This window comes from Hyaena hyaena, unplaced genomic scaffold (assembly GCF_003009895.1).
Source record: "Hyaena hyaena isolate Hyena2069 unplaced genomic scaffold, ASM300989v1 scaffold_105, whole genome shotgun sequence".
Taxonomy (NCBI): domain Eukaryota; kingdom Metazoa; phylum Chordata; class Mammalia; order Carnivora; family Hyaenidae; genus Hyaena; species Hyaena hyaena.
The window spans coordinates 3243826-3263467 of NW_024080737.1; the positions used below are offsets into that span (position 1 = coordinate 3243826).

Sequence of the window (19642 nt, forward strand, 5' to 3'; positions counted from 1 at the left end):
GAAAGGTGGCTGCGCCCTAGTAGTTTTTGAAGAGTTGGGCCCCTGGACCTTATGGTGAGTAAATGGTGTGGTGGTTTAAGAAATCCGCATTCTAATTAGAAGACTTATGTCATGAGCAGAGTTATAAGAACTTAAAACTGTGCATGTTATCAAAATTCATACTGCTCTCTAAGACTCTCACACACTTTGTCTCATTTAGGACACGTGGACTTCACAATAGAAGTTGAAAGGGCCCTGAGAGTGTTGGATGGTGCAGTCCTTGTTCTCTGTGCTGTCGGAGGGGTGCAGTGCCAGACCATGACTGTTAATCGTCAGATGAAGCGCTACAACGTTCCATTTCTAACTTTCATTAACAAATTGGACCGAATGGGCTCCAACCCAGCCAGGGCCCTGCAGCAAATGAGGTACTGAGCCTTAGAACAGGAAAGGCTGTGATGATCTGGATATAAGAAAGCTTACATCCGGAAGGACAGTTAATTCAGTGTCATTAAGCTTTATTCGTAATTTTTTTTACCTCTAAAAAATTTATTTATGTGAGTCACTTATTAAAAGAAACACCAAGGTCAGGGGCACCTGGGTGGCTCATTCGGTTAAGCATCCGACTTCGGCTCATGTCATGATCTCATGAGCTGACACAGGCTCTGTGCCGACAGCCTGGAGCCTGCCTCAGATTCTGTGTCTCCCTCTTTCACTCTCAAAAATACATAAAACATTCAAAGAAACTTTAAAAAAAGAAAGAAACACTGAGGTCAGTAGTTTTGTGGTGATTATCTCATCAACTGCCTTCTCTGTAAAATGGGGAAAATATAACTTAAATTGTAGGGAGATTTAAGGTGAGTTCAGAAAACAGTTGGATAATTCAGTTTTGCTGTGATTGGAGAAATAATAATCTAGCATAGATTATGAAAATCCTTTTATATATTTAGACAAACCTAGGGAATCCTCTCTTTTTTTCTTCTTTACATAAGGAATTTGAATTGATGTCCGTAAGTAGTGTGGTATATAGTCCATTGGGTTCATATGGTAACATACTTGCTGAGACCAGAGTAACACTTCCTTTCTGTAGCAGGTATAACTGAGTAGTAGTTGTAGCATTGTACGTTTTGCTTTATACTGTATATTTCACATAGCTTTTGAAAAGAGTCGAAGTTTCACTTTGTACTTTTTGTAGGCGTGTAAATGTAGCTGCCGAGTTCCTAGTCACAATTCGCATGGCAGAGCTGATGAAAACAGACAATAAAGTTTGTGGTAGTGAGAGACAAAGAGCGACAAAGTGTGCCTGGTGACAAGATTGGTATTGAACTTCAAGTGACAGCATTGCTTTGTGTGCCTCTTGGAAGTGATGAATTTGGGTATTTGTAATATTTTCCTGGGAAAACATAGTGTTGTCATTTTTTGTCTTTATTATATTTTACTTGTGCTTGGCAAGAGATGGACTGTTTCCACCAAGTCTTGGTCTGAATACCAGGAAGATTCTCTTTTAGCATTTGACTACTGCGGTTCTTTTCAGCTCTGCTCCCTTTTATCTGCATTCTGTAACTCCCATTAAACAGATGTTAGAAATTCTAACTGGATCTGTGTCCATGTGTTAACTTTGCTACTGTACATTCTCATTTTTTCTTATTTTGGACTGGGTTATGAGAGAGTTCTTGAGGTCAGTCTTCCAGCTCACAAATCTGATAGTCATCTGTGTCCCATCTGTTATTTTGCCTGTTGGTTTTTTTTTTTTTATTTCTGCAATTACGTAATTTCCATAATGCTTCTCTTTTATTGCAACATCTTCATTAATGGGGTGATTACTTCTCAGACCTTTACGTTTTATTTTCTTTAGTAACTCTCCCCTTGGAAGTGATTACTATTTTTTGAGCTCACAACTCTCTTTTAAGCTATTGGTAAACCTTCAGTTATTTGGTGATTTCTAGTTACCTATTCGGAGCTATACATGGGAGCCTAGAGTGTAGGCTAAACAATAGTAGCTAGAGTATATTTCTTCTTGAGTGACAATTCCTGCTGCTGAATCCCTTGAGTGATCGTGTCTGCTAAAGGGTACAACCTAACGATGAATGTCTGATTTTTAACACGCGCACTCAGAGGTCTCCTGTAAGAATGTCCTTTTCAGCCAGCTATCCTTCCCTTTGCTAAAGGCAGCTGGTTTAAGAATGAGAGGTGGACAAGGTGATCCCACTTCCCACTCTGCTTTCATTTTCTGACCAATCACCAATGACTTGTTCTCCCCCTTTCTGTTTTTAATCCAGACTATTCTGGGGATCTGATTGGAAAACACTGAGTTTAGAGTTCTTTTGTTGCCTAATTGGGGTTTTGGCTTCCTGTGTGGGCCTCTTCCAACTAACATCTTCCCTCCCAGTTCCACAACATCTGCTATTGATTTAGTTTTGTCATTTCAAAGGGTTTTAGGGCAGGGGAAAAAAAGAGGTAAACGTGTGTATTTTTATTTTTCAGGTCTAAATTGAGTCATAATGCAGCATTTGTGCAGATACCCATTGGTTTGGAGGGTGATTTTAAAGGTATAATAGATCTTATTGAGGAACGAGCCATTTACTTTGATGGAGACTTTGGGTAAGTTAGAAATGTATTAGTGAAATCTTATATTTTAAGAAACATCAGAAGGATGAGTTCTTTAAACTTCGAGGAAACCTCTTTTTAAAATCTGGCTGGAGGAACATACTTCAAAATGACTTTGTTTTAATGCCTTTAATCCTACTTCCCATTTTGCTTAGTATTGATTCCAAGGGAGAGTATGTTACTTTTTGGGTAATTTATATCATGTTATGACATGTTGTGATAAAATCTGGGAAGAATATATGGATCAAAGGTGCTCTACCTACTTTGTGAGATTATAAAGCTAAAAGGATAATATGTGAAAGCAGTCAAAAATAGTACAGATGTGGTTTGGATAATATAAGAAGAAATACAAGAAAATATTGGTAATTTTTGACATGGTATTTGGTCCATCAGTCAACTTTTGACTGACCTCTGCGTACAAAACACTGTAATTTCCCAGTGGCTATCAAACTTTGACATTCAGAAAAATCACCTGAAAGCTTGTTAAAGCACATTCCTGGATCTACCTCCAGAAGATTCTTATTCAGTAGCTCTAGGGTGGAGCCTGGAATTTGCATTTCTAGAAAGCTCACAGGTGCTGCTGCCATTGTAGATCTACAGACCACACTTTGAGTGGCTTTGCACGATGTGGGAAGTCATAAACAACCCTTCCTTATGGGAGGTCATAAACAACCCTTCCTTATGAGGAGTGGCCTCAGTAGCCTGGCAGTTTCTCCAAGGATAATTCCTGAGAGGTTTTCTTTCTCTGCTGTGAAACAAATTGCTAGGCTGGCAGGTGGGTGAAAGGTGTTGTGATCAGTTAACTATCATTTGTCCTCTTCAGCTGTCTTGGAGGCAGAGAGAGGTTTTGGTGTTTCTCTCACTTTTTCTGTAACGATAGTGACTACAGTTCATCTACTGTTTCTTAGAATGTAAGGTCAAGAGGACGGGGATATTTTAGTCAAGTTTATTCAGTGCTGTGTCCCCAGTCCTAGGACTTACTGGTACGTAATAAGTACTAAAAAAAATATTTGTAAATGAATGAATAAATCCACTTTCCCAGAATTACCAGGGCACACAGTTGTCTTCTAAAGTAGAGGCTCTTAAACTTTGTTGTATGCTCCGACCACAGATAAAAATTTCTTATATCTGGCCCCTCTCCCAGCCCTAGACCACTGGGTATATAAATTTTGAAAGGTCTCCACAGATGATTTTGACACAAAAGAGTAAGAACCAGGGAGCTTAACAGGAAGGGTGAAATTATGATCTGAAGGCTGTGAAGAGCATTCTTTAGGATAATAAGAATTTTATTCTCACTATTTGCAGTTGACTTCTTTTACTTTTTTATTTTAGGAACATGTTTTTTGAAAAGCTTACTTTTTTGAAATTAGTTTCCATTTTTAAAGAAATACTTTGAAAGTCTTTGAGACTGATGTTTTTAAATATCAAGTATATCCATTTCTCAGTTGTGTATACTTTGTGAGTCTACCTATTCAGCCTATAGAGGAACGGAGAACTTGGGGTAAAGGTTGAAGAGTTTGTCATATTTACTAACCTTTTTTTTTTTCTAAACTATAAATTAACGTATTCTATGTTAACATTGTGTAATTGGGTTATTAATGGAAAGAAATAGAGTCAGGTCTCTATTCCTGTTTGTTAGTGACTGTGATGTTCTGGTTAATTCAGTTAATAGAATTTTCAGGAGTCATATGAACTTTGGAGTCAGATTGGCTTTGAATCTTGTCTCTTACATTTACTAGTAGTACAACCTTGAGCGATTTACTTTGCCTATTTAAGTATTTTTGCCCACTCTTTTGTCTAAATTTTAAAGATACACATTGGTCTTACATTGCCATTTTAATGCAAATATATCAGTTCTTAATCTAAAAAAAATTAGGCATTAGAGTTCATTTTTGTCGTTGATGCATTTTATGTTTAATTGAATATCCTTAAAGTAGCAACACAAAGCATTTCTTTTTTTAGTCAAGTTGTTCGATATGAGGAAATTCCTGCAGAATTCAGGGCAGCAGCAGCTGACCAGCGGCAGGAACTGATTGAATGTGTTGCCAATTCAGATGAACAGCTTGGAGAGATGTTCCTGGAAGAAAAAATCCCCTCAGTTTCTGATTTAAAGGCAAGTGCTCTCAAAATAAGTCTTAGATTATCCAGAAAAAGAGGTGGGATTTTTTTGTTTGTTTTTGGTGGGGGGAAAAGGCATGATGCTTTTATGCATGGCTTTTATTAATGAAATCTGAGCAAATTTATTTAACATTGTGGATTTTTTTCAAAAAATACTTGGCTGTGGCATATAACTCTTCTTTTTAAAGTAATAAGTTCTGTAATATCTTAAAATGGGAAAAAAGTTACAGTTTATTTTAGAAAAAAAGATATTTAAACATCCAACCTCTTGGGTATATCTTAAGAAAAGATAAATACAGAAATGTTACAGCAATAAAGACCGATTAAGAGACAAGGCTGTTAAATGTTTGCAGACTAAATGTTGATATGTGTAGTACTATTTAGAAGGGCTGTATAGATTTCTTGACTTGATCATTTAGTTCTTTAAAAATAAGATCTCTGAGACTTGTATTTGTTTTTTGAATAGATAATTTTTCCATAGGAGACATACAGATGGTCAATAGGCACACAAAAAGATGCTCAGCATCAATAATCATTAGGGAAAGCAAATCAGAACCATAATGAGATTTCACTTTATCTATTAGGATGGCTTTTTTTTTTTTTTAATATTTTTATTTATTTCTAGGAGAGAGAGAGAGAGAGCGTGAGCTGGGGAGGGTCGGAGAGAGAGGGAGACACAGGCCCTGAAATAGGCTCCAGGCTCTGAGTTGGCAGCACAGAGCCCGACGCGGGGCTCAAAGCCACGAACCACGAGATCATGACCTAAGTGAAAGTCGGACGCTCAACTGACTAAGCCACCCAGGCGCCCCTAGGATGGCTATTTAAAACAAACCAAAAACCCAGAATAATTTTTTTTTCTGTTAATGTGTTTTTTAAAATATTTTTTATTTAATTTTGAAAGAAAGAGACAGAGCACAAGTTGGGGAGGGGTAGAGAGTGGGAGATACCAAATCCGAAGCAGGCTTCAGGCTCTGGGCTGTCAGCACAGAGACTGATGCGGGGCTCAGACTCACGAACAGCAAGATCATGACCTGAGCCGAAGTCAGATATTTAACCGACTGAGCCACCCAGGTGCCCCAGTTAATGTTATTTTCTGTAAAATAACCAGTATTGGCGGGGATTTGGAGAAATTGAAACTCTTGTGCATTGCTAGGAGGAATGTAAAGTGATGCAGTCACTGTAGAAAAAGTATAGACATTCTTTAAAAAAAAAAAAAAAAAATTAAACCTAGGATGTAGGAACAACTTTCAAGCGTGAAAGTGATACTTAGGAAAACAAGGGAGATTTTTGGAAAAATAAAGCTTTTGTTAAATCTACCACCCTCAAGTGTTTCTGTATCAAATATATGTAAACTAAAGATGGTAAGATTCTTTTATGTCCCTACTTGAATATATGAGAGGGGTGGAAAGTCAGAGTTGTGATCATGTGGCATAGGGGTAACCTAAGTGGTTAGTAATGTAGCCATTTCTGGATCCTAGGAACAGCAAAAGCCAGCTTTTGTGATCATTTCAAATAGTAATTTCTTTCTTGCTGTGCATCCTTCACCCTTTTCATACTACTCCCTTTATCATATGCAGCTGCTATCCTACTCTTCACTGTGGTGGTGTTTAGAAATTGTGGTTGTAAATGTCTTTTAGGGTAGCTAGTTTTCTGTTTTTTCATGAGGACTGAGAAAGAACTGTACGCTGGCTCCGCATGTCTACTGTGGCGGCTTGTGGCTGCAGCACTGCTGTAAGATCTACAGCTGCCGGGAGGCCTGCTTAGCCAGGAGGGCCGCCTGGGGCACGCAGCTGGGGCGCATGAGTAGTGCTGGCACTAGGGGTTGGGGTACAACCTGGAGGTTGTTATTTTAGAGCCTGTATGACAATCATGATCCTTAATTTATGAGTGATTTGTACTCTTTGGCTTCCTGTATGTATGTTGTTTTTAAAAAAAGAAAACAAATCTGTCAATTAAAGATGCTATTTTCATTTGTCTTAAACATTTAAAAACAAAAAGGTACACAGTGAAAAAAAAAAAAATCTCCCACCTGACTCCTGTTTGCCTAGTTTTCTGCCTCTTCCTGCAGACAGATTACCGATTAATAGATTTTGGTGTATCTTTCCAGAGATTGGTGTGTGTGCATTACTTTTCCTTTTGTTTTACATAATTGTTAGCATACTGCTTAGACAGTTCTGTGTGTGCCTGTTTTCTACGTGTATGTATGTGTTTTTTTGTCAGATTAAAAATTAGTGACATTGCAGGAGTGTCAAAAGCAGTTACACAGTAAATAGCTTCCTAGCCCTGAAAAAGGAACAGATTTTTCTTCTTGTATTTTGACCTTAAGTTATAGAGACCTAATGCTAGTCTCCACAGTAGCCTGTGCTCCAAAGAGCATCAGTTCATTTTCTTCACTTGTGGGTTTGTAATTGATTTGAAACACAAAACTTTTTAAGGTTAACTAATAATTATTATTTTTTTTTTCTTTTGTAGCATGCAATCCGAAGAGCTACTCTAAATAGATCATTTACTCCTGTCTTTGTGGGAAGTGCGTTGAAGAACAAGGGAGTTCAGCCTCTTCTAGATGCTGTTTTAGAATACCTCCCAAATCCATCTGAAGTCCAAAATTATGCTATTCTCAATCAGGAAAAGTAAGTCTTGGAAATTGAATCTTAGTTTATACACAAATACTTTAACACTTACATTCTATGAAAGGATTTAAGAATTTGACAACTTTCGATTAAGTTGTGTTTGTTGTTGTTTTCCTATAATTTACTAAAATCAATCACCCGTTTCTATCTGGGTAACACTCTGACATCTAGAAAAATACTTACTATACCACTTTCCATAGCTCATTCTGTTGGTGAGTTAGAAGCATGATTTATTATCTACCAAGGTTTACATCTTTAGTAAATTTTTTCATTTGGGACCAGCTGTTTTCAGTCATACCAAAAAAAAACAAAAAAACCAAACTTTGAGAAACAAACATTTTTTAAATTCTCATTGATTATTTTTCTTTTCTTTCTCTGCCACTTCTGTGTTTTTAGTCTATTCTGGTCCTGTCATAATGTAGTAACTAAGCCCTGAGAAGTTATTCTTAATAATTTCTTTCAGTGGAATTTCACCTATGGGAGGTCACAAATGTTTAGCATGCATGTGCTTTTTCTCATGTAAAACTCTTTGATGAAACAAATTGATGTTATCAAATATTGCATCTCATAGATTTACCTTTCTTTTAAGTGACTCAAAAGAGAAAAACAAAATCTTAATGAACCCCGAAAGAAACAGTTCCCACCCGTTTGTAGGCCTGGCTTTTAAACTGGAGGTAAGTGGCTTTCTGATGTATTTAACTGCTGTATGTAGGACTATTCGCAAGATTTTCTTCCTATTACAAAATGACTTTATGAAAGATTTGGTTATAGACTGCTCTGCTGAAAGTCCCCCCGGCCCTTTCCCTACTGCCTCTTCAGCAGGAAGTTACTGCACGCAGCCCACGCTTAAGGGGTGAGGAATTATGTTCTGCCCTTTTGAGGGGGGAGTAGCAGCTGTCAGTTACTTGGGATTCATCCATGTGGGAGAGTTGTCTTCTCTCCCCCATTTATATTTTTATTCAGTCATTCCTGTATGTCATGATGGCCTCATAGATATTAATTGTGAGATACGATGAGTCGTATGTTATTAATTTTGTTGCCCAGGTGTGGCCATTGGAGCTCTTTCAGGTGCTCCTGTGTCCCTTTGACATCCTTCACTGCTTTGTCCTTTTGAATACTTCCTGACTTTGTGCCACTGTAGGATCCTCCATGTCTATCATTTGTATTCTCTGTCCCAGCCCTAGGATCAACCATTTCTCTAGGTGCTGTGTTTCTTTTTAGTCGAGAATGGTATTAGAAACCAAGATTTGAGTACATGGGTGACTTTTTGTTCAGGTATTGTTCCTTCTGTTTATATATTGTAAGTGGGGAAAAAGATAATTTTGAAGTGTTAACAGTGGTTATTTCTAGGATGGGACTATAGTTTGGAGGCTGCCTCTTAGTTTTCATTTAAAAAAGGTTTACAATACACTTCTAAAAGAAAAAAGGGTTAATTTTGTTTTTTTAAAAAAAATTTTTAATGTTTATTTTTGAGAGACAAAGACAGCATGAGTGGGGGAGGGGCGGAGAGAGGGAGACACAGAATCCAAAGCAGGCTCCAGGTTCTGAGCTGTCAGCAGAGGCTGATGTGGGGCTCGAACTCATGAACCTTGAGATAATGACTTGAGCTGAAGTCAGACACTTAACCGACTGAGCCACCCAGGCGCCCCAAAAAAGATAATTTTAAATTAAAAATTACAGATAACATTGCAGTGACAATTTATTATGTGTAAAGCTTTTAAAAATATATATTTAGGAATGTCTTAGGATTCCTAGAATGGTGATTACTTAATTAAAGGAATGGAATGGTTTATTGCCAGATTTCTTTCATACTCTCAGGGTTAATGTATTAAATTATTTCAGTGAATAACTTTATCAGCATTTGAGTTTTTACTTATTTAAGAAAAAAAAATTTTTTTTTAATGTTTTATTTATTTCTAGGAGAGAGAGAGAGACAGCATGAGCAGGGAAAGGTCAGAGAGAGAGAGGGAATCACAGACTCTGAAACAGGTCCAGGCTCTGAGCTGGCAGTCAGCACAGAGCCTGACGCGGGGCTCGAACCCACGAACCGCGAGATCATGACCCAAGCGAAAGTCGGACGCTCAACTGACTAAGCCACCCAGGCGCCCCTAAGAAAAAATTTTTTAAATGTTTATTTTTGAGAGAGAGTGACAGAGCGTCTGTGGGGGAGGGGCAGAGAGAGGAGACACAGAATCCGAAGCAGGCTCCAGGCCCCGAGCTGTCAGCACAGAACTTGATGTGGTGCTCGAACTCAAAAACTGAGAGATCATGACCTGAGTTGGACAGTCAACCAACTGAGCCACCCAGGCTCCCCAGCATTGAGTATTATTTAAAAATTATTACCACTTTTAAGAATGAAAAATAGTTTTGTAGTATTTCATCTTACTTTAATTTCTAATGATAGCGAGTATTTTTCCATATATTAATTACTCAGTTATAATTCCTCTTTTGTAATGGTCTCTTCATTTCTTTTTTTTTTTTTTTAATGTTTTATTTTTGAGAGAAAGAGCAAGCAGGGAAGGTGCAGGAGAGGGGGGCAGAGAATTCGAAGCTGGCTTTGTGCTGACAGCAAAGAGCCAGAGTGGGGGCGGAACTCATGAACCTTGAGATCATGACCTGAGCTGAAGTCAGAGGTCAACCAACTGAGCCACCCAGGCGCCCCCTCTTCATTTCTTTTTTAAATATTAGTGTCAGGGGCTTGACAGCTCAGCACCTGGAACCTGCTTAAGATTCTGTGTCTCCCTGTCTGTCTGCCCCTCCCTTGCTCACACTTTTTCTCCCTCTCTCTCTCAAAAATAAGCAAACCTTAAAATAAATAAATAAATTTAGTGCCAAAGTGTTTACTTATTTGAATGACCTTTTTCTAATAAAGGTTATTAATAAACATTTTATTACTAATAAACATTTTTACTAAATAATTTTAGTTACTAATAAACATTTTTAGGTTTGTTTATTTTGAGAGGGGAGGGGCAGAGAGAGAGAATCTTAAGTAGGCTCCGTGCTTAGTGCCGAGGCTGACAAGGGGCTCAATCTCACAACTACAACATTACAACCTGAGTCAATATCAAGAGTCAGAAGCTAATAATACTTATTTTTTAAAACAATTAGCAATTTAAAACTTACAGTCAAATATAGCAGTCTTTTATAGTTCTCTCGTTTTTAACCTTAGAAGCCTTCTTCTTTGTATATATTTCATAAATACTTTTGTTTTCTTCTATGTCTTTTATGGTGTGTGTGTTTTTTTTTCCATTGTTAATCCAGCTGGAATTTTTTTCTGCTGTATGCTGTGAGGTGGACTCTTAAGTGTATCTCCTCTTCCTCCAAATAGAGGGCCAGTAGTCCATTTACCAGTTGTTTTTTTTTTTTTTATATTTTTATTTATTTCTAGGAGAGAGAGAGACAGCGTGAGCAGGGGAGGGTCAGAGAGAGAGAGAGGGAGATAGAGACTCTGAAATAGGCTCCAGGCTCCGAGCTGGCAGTCAGCACAGAGCCCGACGCGGGGCTCAAACCCACGAACCACAAGATCATGACCTAAGCTAAAGTCGGACGCTTAACCGACTAAGCCACCCAGGCGCCCCAATTTACCAGTTTTTGAACAACGCTGTGCTTTTCTGTTATGTCTTTTGTCATCATCATCTGTTGACAAATGTATCTATAGGCTCTTCAGTTTAATTTGTGCTACTTCTGTATTTTTTTTAATTTAAATTTTAGTTAACATACACTGCAATATTGGTTTCGAGATTAGAATTTAGTGATTTATCACTTACATACAACGCATGGTGTTCATCACAACATGTGTCCCCCTTAAATACTCATGCCCCACTTAGCCCATCTCCCACCCTTCTCCCTCCATCACCACTCAGTTCTCTATCATTAAGAGTCTTTTGTAGTTTCCCTCTCTTCTCTCTACCACCCTTCTTGCCATGTATTCATCTGCTTTGTTTCTTGAATTCTACATGAGTGAAATCACAAGGGATTTGTCTTTCTCTTATTTCACTAAGCATAATGCATTTTAGATGCATCCATGTCCTTGCAAATGGCAAGATTTCATTCTTTTGGATGGCTGAGAGAGAGAGAGAGTGTGTGTCTTCACAAACACCACATCTTCATCAGTCAGTGGACATTTGGGCTCCCTCTGTAGTTTGGCCGTTGGTAATGCTGCTTGTAAACATTGGGGTGCATGTACCCCTTTGAATCTGTACTTTTGTATTCTTTGGGTAAATACTTAATAGTGCAATTGCTGGATTGTAGGGTAGTTCTATTTTTAACTTTTTGAGGAACCTCCATACTGTTCCCAGAGTGGCTACACGGTTTGCATTACCACCAGCAGTGCAAAAGGGTTCCACTCTGTATCCTCACCAACACCTATTATTACTTGTCTTGTTAATTTCAGCTATTCTGACTGGCATGAGGTGATATCTCAGTGTGGGTTTGATTTGTATTTCCCTGATGATGAATGATGTTGGGCCTCTTTTCATGTGTCAGTTAGCCATCTCAATGTCTTTGGAAAAGTGGCTTTTCAAGTCTTTTGCCCATTTCTTAACTGGATTGTTTGTTTTTTGAGTGTTGCATTTGATAATTTCTTTATAGATTGTGGACACTAAACCTTTATCAGATATGTCATTTGAAAATCTCTTCTCCCATTCTGTAGGCTGCCTCTTAGTTTTGCCAATTGTTCCCTTCTCTGTGTGGAAGCTTTTTATGTTGATGAAATCCAAATAGTTCATGTTTGCTTTTGTTTCCCTTACCTCCAGAGACATGTCTAGTAAGAAGTTGCTATAGCCGAGGTCAAAGAGTTGCTGCCATGGGGCGCCTGGGTGGCTCAGTTGGTTAAGCGTCCGACTTTGGCTCAGGTCACGATCTCATGATTCGTGGGTTCAAGCCCCGCTTCGGGCTCTGTGCTGACAGCTAGCTCAGAGCCTGGAGCCTGTCTTCGGATTCTGTATCTCCTTCTCTCTCTGACCCTCCCCTGCTCACGCTGTCTCTGTCTCTGTCTCTCTCTCTCTCTCTCTCTCAAAAATAAATAAGACATTAAAAAAAAAAGTTGTTGCCTGTGTTCTTCTCTAGGATTTTGATGGCTTCCTGTCTCACATCTAGGTCTTTAATTCATTTTGAGTTCATTTTTGTATGATATGAGCAAGTGGTCTAGCTTCATTCTTCTGTATGTTGCTGTCTAGTTTTCCCAGCACCATTTGTTGAAGAGGCTGTCTTTTTTCCAACAATTACTCTTTCTCACTTTGTTGAAGATTAATTGACCTTATAGTTGTGGGTCCATTTCTGGGTTCTCTCTTTGTTCTGTTCCATTGATCTATGTGTGTGTTTTTGTGACAGGACCATACTGTCTTGAGGACACAGCATTGTAATATAGCTTGAAATCCAGAATCATTATGCCTCAGTTTTGCTTTTAAAATTTCAGGATTGCCTTGGCTATTCAGGGTCTTTTATGGTTCCATACAAATTTTAGGATTGTTATAGCTCTGCAAAGAATGTCTGGTGGTGTCTTGATAGTACTTCTGTACTTTTTTAAGTTTAGAGTGTTTAATATGTTTTTATATTAGTCGGGGTTAGCTTATTGCCATAAGTCTTCAGAAATTTCTATTTTTATCCATTTATTCTTCTAAATGAATTTTAAAGCTTTTTTTTTTTTTTTACAAATAGTTTATTGTCAAATTAGTTTCTACATAACACTCAGTGCTCAATTTTTTTTTTTTTTTTAATGTTTTATTTATTTCTAGGAGAGAGAGAGAGAGAGACAGCATGAGCAGAGCAGGGTCAGAGAGAGAGGGAGTCACAGACTCTGAAACAGGCTCCAGGCTCTGAGCTGGCAGTCAGCACAGAGCCCGACGCGGGCCTCGAACCCACGAAACGCGAGATCATGACCCAAGCGAAAGTCGGACGCTCAACCGACTAAGCCACCCAGGAGCCCATATTCTTCTAAATGAATTTTAAAATCATTAATCAAATGTTTAAAAAATTCCACTTGGGAATTTTATTGCTATTGTGTTAAACCTATATGTTAGCATGGGAAGAATTGGCAACTTTTAAAGCATATCTAATTGGCTAGTGTTAATATTGAGGAAGAATTGATCAGTGATTGGGGCACCTGGGTGGCTCAGTGGTTAAACGTCCGACTTCGGCTTAGGTCATGATCTCATGGTTCGTGGGTTTGACTCCCTTGTTGGGCTCTGTGCTGACAGCTCAGAGCCTGGAGCCTGTTTCAGATTCTGTGTCTCCCTCTCCCTCTGACCGTCCCCTGCTCACACTGTTTCTCTCTCTCTCTCAGAAATAAATTTTAAAAACATTTAAAAAAATAAAAAAGAATTGATCTGTGTTTATTTCACATTCTTAAAGAATGCTTCTTTGTGGGCACCTGGGTGACTCAGTCGGTTAAAAATCTGAGTTCGGCTCGGCTCATGATCTCCTGGTTCATGAGTTCTAGCCCCACTTCGGGTGAACCTCACTTTTCTTTCTCCCTCTCTCCCTCTCTCTCTGTCCCTTGCTCATATGTGCCCTCTCTCAAAAAAAAATGCTTATTTGTATAGCTTTCCAGGTGCTTATCAAAGGTTTTTTTTAGTTGTATAGTGCACCTTTACTGTTTCTAATTATATTTTTGTTTTCTGCAATATATATTGTCTTTTCAATAATTACAATTTTGTGTTTTACATCTTAATTAAACTGAACTTATGAAATAATATTAGAAGGCAAAAGGATATGTCCTTATTGCATATACAATTTAAAATTATTTTCTGATTTTTATTTCAGAAGAATCAAATAATATCATGGAGTGTGTTAACCAAAAAAATCAGCCATAACCATTTAACTCATGTATATTCAAAGCCAAAATGTTAAGTATTTTATGACAGTAAACCAAAACACATATATAAAGCATACTACTAAAGTTGAAAGGGAATAATTGGAGGTTGTGTGAACTTTTTCTCCTAATTTTGATTCTTACATCTCTTTTGTCTTTCTGCCCTTACCCAATCTTGACTTCTAGGCTGGGCGATTTGGACAGTTAACATATGTCCGCAATTATCAAGGAGAGCTGAAGAAGGGTGACACCATCTACAACACGCGGACGGGAAAGAAAGTGCGGGTGCAGAGGCTGGTTCGCATGCATGCCGACATGATGGAGGCAAGTGCAGGTCCTTGCTGGGGGATCAGAAATCTCTCTCATGCAGTTCATGTGAACTAGATCTTCCTTCTTGGTATCCTGAGCCCCACAAGAAAATCACTTCTACTTGAATGTGTTTTCCTAGCTTCTTCCTTTTTACTTAGATATGCTACAGTTCTTTTTTTTTTTTTTTTTAATTTTTTAACAGTTATTTATTTTTGCGAGAGAGACAGCATGAGCAGGGGAGGGGCAGAGAGAGAGGGAGACACAGAATCTAAAGCAGGCTCCAGGCTCTGAGCTGTCAGCACAGAGTCCAGTGTGGGGCTCGAACTCACGAACTGTGAAATCATGAGCTGAGCTGAAGTCGGATGCTTAACCGACTGAACCACCCAGGTGCCCCTGCTATAATTCTGATGTAGCACTTTAGTATGGGCTAAATTAGTAGATGTTAAGGACACGTTTTATGTCCGTGTTTGTGATTAGCTGTATTTCCTCAATGGCCAAGGTTAAGGAGAAGGCTAGTTAGTTCCCTAAGACTCAGAACACAAGGTTCAGCACCTTTCTCAAGGGCTACCATCACAAAGAGTATAAAATAGGTGTTAGGACAGTGTGGCTGGTTCTCAGAGGCAATTGAGAGTAATTAATTCATACATAGCCTCCCATGTTGTTCAGGGAATTTACTTTTAGAAGTATGGCCTGTGTGAAAGCCCTGTTTAATCCTTGAGCTTTTTATTCCTATTATAGAACCAACTTGGTGCTAAAATCCATCTGAAGAACCTCTCAAAACTCTAATCTGGGAAATAAACTTTGGTTTATAGGTTGAAATTTTGAACTGACTCTGAATCTATCCATGCCTTCTTGGTTCTTTTAGGATTGGGCCTTGGTAGATATGCTAAGTGTGTGAGGTTGTCTCCTACTCCGTCCCACTCTTTCCTAAGTCAGCTCTGTATTCTGGGAGAGGTTTATTTGAGCAAAATCTTACAACATTCAGAAATCTCTGGTAGTCATAACTTTGTCATTCCTGGAAGGTGAATGAGCAGTCTTTCAAAATTGGATGCAATTGCTGTTTTGTGAGTTAGGCAGCAGGGGGCATTCTAGAGGGATTCCTGATTGTCACAGCTGTTTGTTTTTATGGGCCAGACGCTAGGAGATGTGTTCTTTCTGTGCAATGGTTAATGACTCAGGCACACTTGCTCATTCACAGCCACAGCTGTTATGAATGAACTGTCAGTATAAATGGACAAAAACTAGGAAACTTAAGAGGCACCAATGCTTTGTTCTTCGATTTCCTGTGTTTACTTGACTTCTTGCATCTGTGAGAAATTAAGATTATTTTAAGTACAATGAGCTGAATTCCCCTGCCTTTGTTTTCAAAACTTCCTTTGAGGTTTTTCCTATGTTTTTGTCATACGTATGTCATTGTTGGACTGTGGCAACATGTATAATATAATATCCTTTTTTTTTTTTTTTTTTTTTAATTTTATTTTTCTTGAGAGAGAGCGCACATGCAGGCCAGTGCAGTAGGGGCAGCGTGGTGGTGGTGGTGGTGGTGGTGGTGGTGGTGGGGCGGGGGGACGGAGAGAGAATGAGAATGCCAAGTAGGCTCCATGCTCTCAGTGCAGAGCCCGGTGCAGGGCTCAATCTCCCGACCATGGGATCATGTTCTGAGCCAAAATCCAGAGTCAGGCATTTAACCAACTGGGCTACCTAGGTGCTCCATGTAAATCCATAGAAATAACTTTAGAAGTGTGAGGCTCTGTGTTCTGTCATTACTACAGATCCTCCAAATAATGATGCCATAGTAAGTTTCCATTTAAAGGAAAATCTCGTCATTTGAGATGTGGTTTAAATAAAGGCCCTACTCAAGCTACATCTTGCTGTGGTTGATTGATGGTATTGCACTGGTTCTATCTAATTCATTCTTTGTAGAATCCATGGTGAGCTACTGCCATGTTTGTTTAGGTACAATGTGTTTATTGTGTGATTACTTTTTAGCTACCATGTCCTGATTTGTATTACTTGCAAGCATCATTTTGCGTTATTTCTTTATTTAGGATGTTGAGGAAGTGTATGCTGGAGACATCTGTGCATTATTTGGCATTGACTGTGCTAGCGGAGACACATTCACAAACAAAAATAATAGTGACCTTTCTATGGTATGTCATTTCATTTCAAGGCTGTTTGTCACCTAAGTTTTAACAGTTTATGTTTTTATATAGTACATTTAGTACTTCAGAAAAAACCACAGAAGTTTTTACTTGTTGCCACAGGCATCAGTATAGATTTGTTGTGGCTCTTTGGATGTCAGTTAGACAGATGCTCTGTGTAAGCTAACTGAGCTGGTTTTTCTTAGTGAAATAATTCTCTGAATTATTAAACAGTCCTCTGAGGTGTAGCACGGAGGGAGGACTCTTCACTAGCTGCACCTGGACTGTGTAGCGCTGACTCCTCTACTCTGAGACCTGCCTCCCCATTGGATATGCCCCTCTAATTCCTGTCACCACAATCAGGCTAGTCCCAGTGGAGTGCCACTTACTAATCTAGCAGCCAGAGTGGACCCTTGCCTCATTCCCCTGGAGAACCTGAACATGTAGACGAGGGGATAGCAGAATGGAACCCTCCTCGAAGGCGAGGTGCAACTAAACAATCCTACTGCAGATAGCCTGCCCTGTGGAACTCAGGGTGTTTTTTCATCACTGAGGGGTCCCAAAGGAAAGAGCATGCTTGAGCAGGTCCTGCCTATGAATCTCTCACTTATTTCCCTTTTTTGCCCCTGTAGGCAAACCGGCTCTCTGATAATAAGATCATCTGTGTAAGCTGAATCCAGTAAAGAAAGAATAGGAGTACGCAGGGAGATGGATATTTGCAGTGAAGGAATTTATAGGGGGTCCTTTACATAAGTGGTCCGTCTCTAACAGAGGAGCACTATAATAGTTCCTGTATTATGTGACGAATTCGTAATTTTATAATTTAGTTTTTCTGTATAAAATACTCTCTAATGTCTATGGTTTTACATTCTGATTTAAGATACTACAGAAAATCAAAATCTCTACAGGTTTGGGAGGGGATCTAGAGAAGGGGCATGTTTTGTAAACAAATATTATTGATAAGACCTTCTCTAAGTATTTGTCATTAGTAATATGAGGGACTGGAGGTTGTGGGAAGTGGTTAGGCTTTGAAGCAAATAGAGCTTGATTAGAGTCTCACCTTTGCCCCGTACTCCCTACTGGCCCTCGGCCAAGTTATTTTGTCTCTTTCTAAGCCCTTAATAATTATATTTGCAAAATGGGGATAATAACATCTGCTTGTCAGAATTGTGATTGATTGAATGAGGTATCATAAGTATAAAGAATCTAGTGTCCTTTCTCTGTTTTATCAATGGTCATGGTATATTTTGATTAAATAAAGTAACTTATCAAAAGATAACAACAGCACATGTAGCCACTAGCCAATAAGAAATTCCACATCTTGGCATTGGGTTCATTACGATTATGTTTAAACCAAAGGTGTCAGTAAACTTAGAGGTCTTAAACAGTTAATAAATAAATTATTTTTGTTATTTTGGGAGGGAGGAGATCATGTAAATGTGTGCCTTTATTTATTAATGTATTATATTGATATGTTTAATACAAAACAGACCACACTATATATTGTGTAGCCTAAACATGTTGACTGGTATTTGTACTTTGTTCTTTTGTAAGTAGCACATTAAAATTAATTCATCTGACCCAAACAATACTATATTTGAATTCTTCTCTGTTCTTTTAAAAAATATTTTAGGAGTCAATTCATGTTCCTGATCCTGTCATTTCAATAGCAATGAAGCCTTCTAACAAGGTAGGAGACGGTTGTCAAACTCAGTGTATCACAGTGAAAACTTGAGCTCTTTTTCATCTTTCCCCATAATGCATATAGTATCTTATTGATAATCAGCAATCTTATGGTCTCTATTTCTTCTTTTGGTATTGAGATCACCTTTTTTTTTCCTTTTTGTTGTTAATGTTTGTTTATTTTGAAAGACAGCAGGCATGCACAAGCACAGGAGGGGCAGATAGAATCCCAAGCAGGCTTTACACTGTCAGCGCAGAGCCCGACTCAGGGCTGAATCCCAGGAACCCACAAAATCATGATACGAGCTGAAATCAAGAGCCGGACACTTAACCGACTGAGCCACCAAGGTGCCCAAGATCACCTTTTAAAACTATCAGTCTGGGGACACCTGAGTGGCTCAGTCATTTAAGTGTCTAACTCTTGGTTTCGGCTCAAGTCATGATCTTGTGGCTTTCTGGGTTGGAGCCCCACATTGGGCTCTGCACTGGAAGTGTAGAGCCTGGTTGAGACTCTCTCTCTCTCTCTCTCTCTCTCTCTCTCTCTGCCCCTCCCCCACTTGTGCTGGCTCTCTCTCAAACTTAAGAAAACAAAAAACTACCAGTTGGTTGGCAGTAATTCTCACATTGAAAAAAATTGATGGTATTGGGGTGCCTGGGTGGCTCATTTGGTTGGGCAGCCCAACTTCGGCTCAGGTCATGATCTCATGATTCATGGGTTCGAGCCCCGCATCAGGCTCTGTGCTGACAGCTAGCTCAGAGCCTAGATTCTGTGTCAGATTCTGTGTCTCCCTCTCTCTCTCTGACCCTTCCCTGCTCACCCTCTCTCTCTCTCTCAGAAATAAAAAAATAAATAAATAAAATAAAAACATTAATAAAAAGAAAAAATTAATGGTATTTAAATTGGTGCAAGGCAGTGCTTTCCGACTCTTTACAGTATCACTAGCTCCAAAGTGTTAAGAATATTTTCATAGATTCAGATCATGAAGGAATGAAAAAGGGGAAACAGGGACATTTGTCTTAAGTTGTAGTAAAACCTCACTAAAGTACATTAGATTACTGCATAGATAAATTGCTTCATCTCTGGTTTTGGGCTAGTTAGAAAGTACATGTCTGGTTCTAATGTGGAAAGTCTAAAACAAGACTGTCTTACTTTCAAATATAATAGTTTTATGATTGGACTTGATGTCATTTAGCTTTTTATGAAACTAGAATTGCTTCAATAGGTTTAATTTGCATTGCTGCCATAGTTGAGCTCTTAAGTTGCTTTGACGTTCATTAATAGTCATGTTAATATTGTAAATTGAAGTGAACCCATTCATGCATTGAGTGAACATTTTATGACCTCTTGTCAGCTGGGTGCTATTGTT

General features: G+C 38.7%; 1 protein-coding gene across 1 annotated transcript in view; it reads left to right on the forward strand.

Moving 5' to 3' along the window:
• Positions 1-19642, forward strand: part of GFM1 (G elongation factor mitochondrial 1) — a 46456-nt gene that overhangs the window by 3499 nt on the left and 23315 nt on the right. The window contains exons 4-11 of the mRNA XM_039236048.1: positions 200-404; positions 2461-2577; positions 4546-4696; positions 7174-7331; positions 7921-8005; positions 14329-14466; positions 16500-16601; positions 18226-18282. Coding sequence (XP_039091979.1) covers positions 200-404; positions 2461-2577; positions 4546-4696; positions 7174-7331; positions 7921-8005; positions 14329-14466; positions 16500-16601; positions 18226-18282 — 1013 coding nt within the window. The remainder of the gene's footprint in view (positions 1-199; positions 405-2460; positions 2578-4545; positions 4697-7173; positions 7332-7920; positions 8006-14328; positions 14467-16499; positions 16602-18225; positions 18283-19642) is intronic.